This window comes from Corapipo altera, unplaced genomic scaffold, assembly GCF_003945725.1.
Source record: "Corapipo altera isolate COAL_440 unplaced genomic scaffold, ASM394572v1 68, whole genome shotgun sequence".
Lineage (NCBI taxonomy): Eukaryota > Metazoa > Chordata > Aves > Passeriformes > Pipridae > Corapipo > Corapipo altera.
The window spans coordinates 3,751,761-3,757,760 of record NW_020884919.1 but is presented as its reverse complement, the minus strand read 5'-3'; the positions used below and the strand labels follow the sequence as shown (position 1 = coordinate 3,757,760).

The window sequence follows — 6,000 nt, the reverse complement described above, 5'->3', positions numbered from 1 at the left end:
TGTGAGGCCAGGCAATGTGTAGAGGTCTTTGCTGATAGTCCTGTCCACTCAAGATATTAGAGAGGTTAAAAGTCAGACATTGCTTATCTTCCTCTTGACAAGGATTTGTACCTTCTGATGCCTCGGTCTGGATGGGTCTCGCCAGGGCTGTGAATGGGGAAGGCAGCCCCTCGTGCTGTGTGGTACCGAGTCCAGCCTGGGACTCACAAAGTCCAGACTCACAGTGCACGTTGCTGGTTTTCATTACAGCTCTGCTCTTCTGCTGGCCAGGCAGCCCCCCCGACTGATAACCATCTCCATTTCCTTTAACAGCAATTACCTTTTCCAAACGGGTGAGCTTATGCTCTGGCATGAACCTATTGGGAAAAAGAACAAAAAAAAAAAAATGTGTATTGTGTTCATGCTGGATTTCAGTTTCACCTGGCAATTAATTAAATAGCAAATGAGAGGGTAAAACACGGCTGGTATTTTGCAGCCATCCAAACAACAACTCCACTAGCATTCAGTAATTGATACACTTATACATATTTTAGTGAATGTGGTACCTGTGAAATAAAATAACAGGTTCCCTGACTGAGAAGACAAAGGTCTCCATTGAACCACATTGCCACTAAGGCACGTGCATCAACAGGGAGAGCAAAACTATATACTTGTTAAAATGAAATAAAGCAAACACCTCTTGGAAGTAAAAAGGCAATTCTGTCAACAAAGTCTTGGTACTTTTGACAAGACCACAGCTAAGATTGGCAGCAAATACCAAAAACAGCAGTGTCTGACCTAAGGTGAGTCTAGTCTATGTCTAGACTTGAGTTTAGTAAGTTGCTTCCTCACATGCCAATGAAGCTGATATAGAAAAACTGTTTGTTGTCTAATGACATGGATCAAACAGGTATTGCGACATGGAAGTAGGTCTTTTTAGCCAACTATCCTGATTTCTGTAACGACCACCTGAAAACAATTAATCACAAATTAAAAAGAAAACCCCACCTCTAGGAGAGGACTGAGTTCTACATCCATTGGTAGGATAGAAACAACCACTGTTTTTCACGGGTGTGAGTAACGAACATCAAGATGAGGAAACTGAGGCAGAGCTACCCATGCCTTTCCTGAGGGGTCACAGGCAGGATTAGACACCACTGGCTCTTCCATCTGATGACCATGCTGCAGAAAACCCTTCCCAACAGCAAGATGCATTTGCACAGTTATATGGAGGCCACTGAAGTAATTTTTTGTAACATTTTATGCAGATCCAGTTTTACTGTTTGAATTAAAGTAGTAATGAATTACGGTCCTTCCCCAGGAAACATCTGAGTGAAGCTCCTTCATCCAACCATGACTCTTCTAAATTAACATGGATAGAACTCCCAAGTATGGCCACTGTGGGCTCCTCAGTCTAAATGCCTGCCTGTACCTCCAGTTAATTTACCCACATATTATTTACTTACATGCCTTTCAGTGTGATTATGGTTCCCCCAGATAAGTAGAGACATTTAAATTTTTCGTTTCCTTTTAATTTCCAAATGTTTACAGACTATAGCCTGTTCATTAAACTGTTTACTAAAGCCGACACTTGCTCCACTTTATCAACCTCCTCCACAGTTCTTCGGAGTTTTACTCCATCACAGCTCATCTCTGGGCTGAGAACAAACCACTCCCTTCCCTCTCTGTCAAAACAAATATTCCTGAACACCAGAATCACCACCTCACCCTGCAGTGAAGCACCTTTAAATGCAAACAGACCCTTTTTCTTCAAAATCACTACCAAAATACAAACATACACACACTATGTGAGCTTTACTACAGTCGTACTCTTGACTAATTGCTTTGAGGATTTTTCTTCAAACCCCTAAATCCCCTTTCCCAAGTCAGTACACTGTGTAACTATTCCATGTAATGTGTATTCTTAGATTCGGCTTGCTGTTCCTTGGCATATTATTTTCATATTTATCTACAACAAGTTGCATTTTCAAGCCACTGACTAAATCACCTGTGAGATCCACCTTTTTTCTACAGCTCACCATCCCTTATTGGAGCTAGTCTGGAGACACAACAAAAAGTTCAATCACACTCATCCAAATCCACTACCTGTGTTACAAACATGCCCGAGTTAACCCATTTCCACCTCAGTGACTCAGCCACCCTCAGATCCTCTGAGTTTAGCAGTATAAATTTGATATGGCTGAATTCCACACACAGAATCATAGAATCATTAAATGGTTTGAGTTGAAAGGGACTTCGGAGTTCCTCTAGTTCCAACCCCCTGCCTTGGGCAGGGATGTCTTCCACTATCCCAGGTTGATCCAAGTCCCGTCCTTGAACACTTTCAGGGATGGGGCAGTCACAGCTGCTCTGGGTAACCTGTGCCAGGGTCTCACCACCCTCACGGCCAGGAGTTTCTTCCTAATATCCAATCTAACCCTGCCCTCTGGCAGTGGGAAGCCATTCCCTCTTGTCTTGTCACTCCAGGCCCTTGTCCAAGTCTCTCTCCAGCTCTCTTGGAGCCCCTTAAGGCACTGGAAGGGGTTCTAAGATCTCCCTGAAGCCTCCTCTCCCCCCAGACGAAAAATCCCAATTCTCTCAGCCTTTGGTAACAGACCTAAAACTGGCTGGTGGTGGCTCCTCTGAAGTACAGGCACAGACCTACCAGGATATACTTTTATATATTTATGCATGGGAAAAGCTGAAGGAGAAACAGGGATTTGCCCAAAATGTGCAAGTCTGTGACTGCACTGAAAGCACTGATTTACCAAACTAAATTTAACTAACAGATTTTGAAAGATCATTGCCATTATGAAGAACTGCTTGAGGTGTGAGAGGTCAGGCTACCTAGGGAGGCTGTATCCCCCTGCCTGTCTTTAATCTCCCAGCCAATCATCCACTCAATGCACCATTTCTGTTTCTAAAGAGGTTTCCTTCTTAGTTTTCAACCCTTATAAATCTGATCCGTCATTGAAGAATTCCCAATAATATTAGATAAAACTCCACCGATTTCTCTCTGGAATAAACTCTTTAATACCTTTTATTTAAGACATGTGTGTGCAATCAATTCCATGGTATTTACTTGTATTACACACACAGTATTCATCATCTTGACAATTTTTAAAAGTTTTAGAACACCATTTCACTTAACAGTTTGAAAAGAAAAAAAAAAGAAGAGATTTATTTGATGGTTAACTTTGGAACAAGTTATCTGCATTAACTTCCATTGTTTTGGCATAAAGTAGTTCTGTATATTTTACTAACAACAGTGGAGACATGATAAAGGATGTAGGCAGAGAGCCATAAACAGCTCTCGCTGCAACCCACGGTGTTCGTGTAAAGGCATTAATTTTTGGACTTTGATTGGAACACGTCTCTGTGCTCAGCCACTTGGATTTTCCTAAATACGACCCCGTATGAAACCTTGTACCTGAATAGAACAATTTCAGCGGTGGAAAGAGAGTTGTAAATCATGTGTGGTATAAACTTGTCCACATGATTGGAATGATATAATGGATACTGGAGTCCCTAACCACTAGCTAATGTTCTTTATGACACTTAAATAAATGACCTGAAAATAAACTAATAACAACATGAAATCTTCTAAACCTGTTCATGTGTATTTCCCAAAAGCAGGTTCGAGAACGACAATGTCTAGTTAGCACATTTTTTGTGTTTACATTTTCTCCAGAACATTTTTGCTCCAGCTACTCTATTTTTCCTCTTTCAGACTCAAATTAATTCTTCTTTTCTGACACCTTCCATCCAGTACCCGCCTAGATCACAGTCACTTAAAACATCAAGACTTTTCAGGACTTTTACATCATCATGATGGTTATGGAGTAGCAGAGGTGGGGCAAGAGCAGATGTAGGCATAAAAGACTAGATATAAGGAAGAATTTTTTATATTTTATGTGGCTTTTTATGATGGAGGTGGTGAAGCTGTGGCTGCCCCTCCCCTGGAAGTGTCCAAGGCCAGGTTGGACAGGGCTTGGAGCAACCTGGGATAGTGGAAGGTGTCCCTGCCCATGGCAGGGTAGTGGAATGAGATGATCTTTAAGGTCCCTTCCAACCCAAACTATTCTATGATTCTTAAAAACAAGCTAGAGAGTTACCACAGTAGAGAGGTTGGATTTAGTGATTGAGAAGGATGCACCATTTTTCTCAACCTTAGTTACAAAACACACCAGTCACGTAAGAAAAAAGTCATAGCATTCTATTTTTAATATGGGAGAAGGATTCCATTGTTATTATTAACTTGTGGAAGCGAAATCTTCCAGAAGTGAAACTTTCAGGAAAAAAATTATCGTCAAAGCATACAAATATTAACACTTCCAACAGATTCTACAAGGTACTGTCCCTTCAATTTAAAAAAAACCACAGAAAATGTTTCACTTTTGTGCATAACTCATATATACTTAAACACTGAAAGTTCAGAACAAACAGTGAGACACTTAGATATCTAATTTTAGTCTCACAACTTGGGTTCAAAACTGTTTTTCTTTTATGTATTCAGATTTTTGAGTCTCTCTAAAACATGGAACAATCAATTTTAAAACTTTATGAAGAATCTACAGAGAGTAAGCCTTGAAAACTTTCCCTTTTTGCATACTGGGTCTAGATGTTTAGTTAAAAAGACAGGCTAAAAATTAAACTAAGTTCATATACATAATAAAAATTCAATATCCTAAAAATCAGAGTTTCAATCTAACTACTTGTTACTTTGAGTAACAGACATTTTTTAGACTCATAATCTATTTATTATGTATTTTTTTCATTTATGCCATGAAACCCTGCTCTGAGGAAATCCATGTGCTTTTCCTTGAAGCAGATGTGCGTTTTTCCCTGCTCTTTTGTAATATGTTGCCATGTTCCATTGTACGTGTTTCCTTACAGAACTTTATTTGCCTTAATGAAAAATTATTTATGGGGATTGGTTTCTTTTCCATGGCACCAAGAGTTACTTTGTGACACCATTTTGTTAACAACAACAACAACAAAGAAAGGATGGAAGGGCCATGATGTCACTGCTCAATGAATAGAGACCACATTAGAAAGACAAACTGGAGTGCTGGTTTAGGTTAGACCAGATTATACAACTGTTCTCTACAAATTTTAAGAATGGATATAATATTTTAAAAAAATAAATCATTTGCATTAATAAAAATTTGCCATTCTGAAAACATAGTTTATAGTTATAGTTCTGAAAGTGCAATGGATTTTATTATTTACTTATTTATTATATTGCCATTAAAAAGTTTAAAAATAATAAAATAAGATCAGAGATTCATGAAATGGTTTTGGTTGGAAGGGACCTTAAATATCAACTAGTTCCACCCCCTGCCATGGTCAGGGACACTTTCCACTACCCCAGGTTGCTCCAAGCCCCGTCCAACCTGGCCTTGGACACTTCCAGGGATGGGGCAGCCACAGCTTCTCTGGGTAACTTATTTCAGTCCTTCACCACCCTCACAGGGAAGAATTTCTTCCTATTCTTCCTACTGATAAAAATTGGCCTTTCTGTAAATGTAGTTACATTTGAAAGCAATGTTACAGTTCAGAAAGTGTAGTGGATTTTTTGTTTATTTATGATATTGCCATAAAAAGGTTCAAACATAAAATAAGACGGTCATAATCAGATACAGTAGAAACTTTCCCCAGGCCTTAGAGCTGGAGCACAGACATTTCAGAGCTGCTGTGTTATCAGCTGATAACAATAAAACTGATGCATTTATATTTACCTACTTCTCAAAAGATTGCAAAAAATTCAAAACTGGGAGTAGAGTCACAGTTCAGCAAGTCTTTTCTTCACTGTTTTTCTCTGCAACTATTGTCCCATTTTGCTCTACAGCAAAAAAAAGTGTTCCTAAGTGTGGTCAGGTGTCTTGAAGCTGTACTACAGTTCAAACCAAAAAGCTCAAAAGAAGATTCCCCAATATTCAGGGCATTTGATATTAGGGTTTATTGAAGTCACATACTTTCGGGGATCTAATTTCACTTTCTGATCTTCAGCAATGGCTG

General features: G+C 39.4%; 1 protein-coding gene across 12 annotated transcripts in view; it reads right to left on the bottom strand.

Annotated features, from left to right (window-relative positions):
• GTDC1 (glycosyltransferase like domain containing 1) overlaps positions 1 to 6,000 on the bottom strand; it is a 179,147-nt gene that overhangs the window by 36,153 nt on the left and 136,994 nt on the right. For all 12 annotated transcript variants that reach the window (XM_027656261.1, XM_027656266.1, XM_027656269.1 and 9 more), the window contains one exon: positions 1 to 356. This exon is cut by the window's left edge and continues 4 nt beyond it. In XM_027656261.1, the coding sequence (XP_027512062.1) occupies positions 1 to 356 (356 nt within the window). The remainder of the gene's footprint in view (positions 357 to 6,000) is intronic.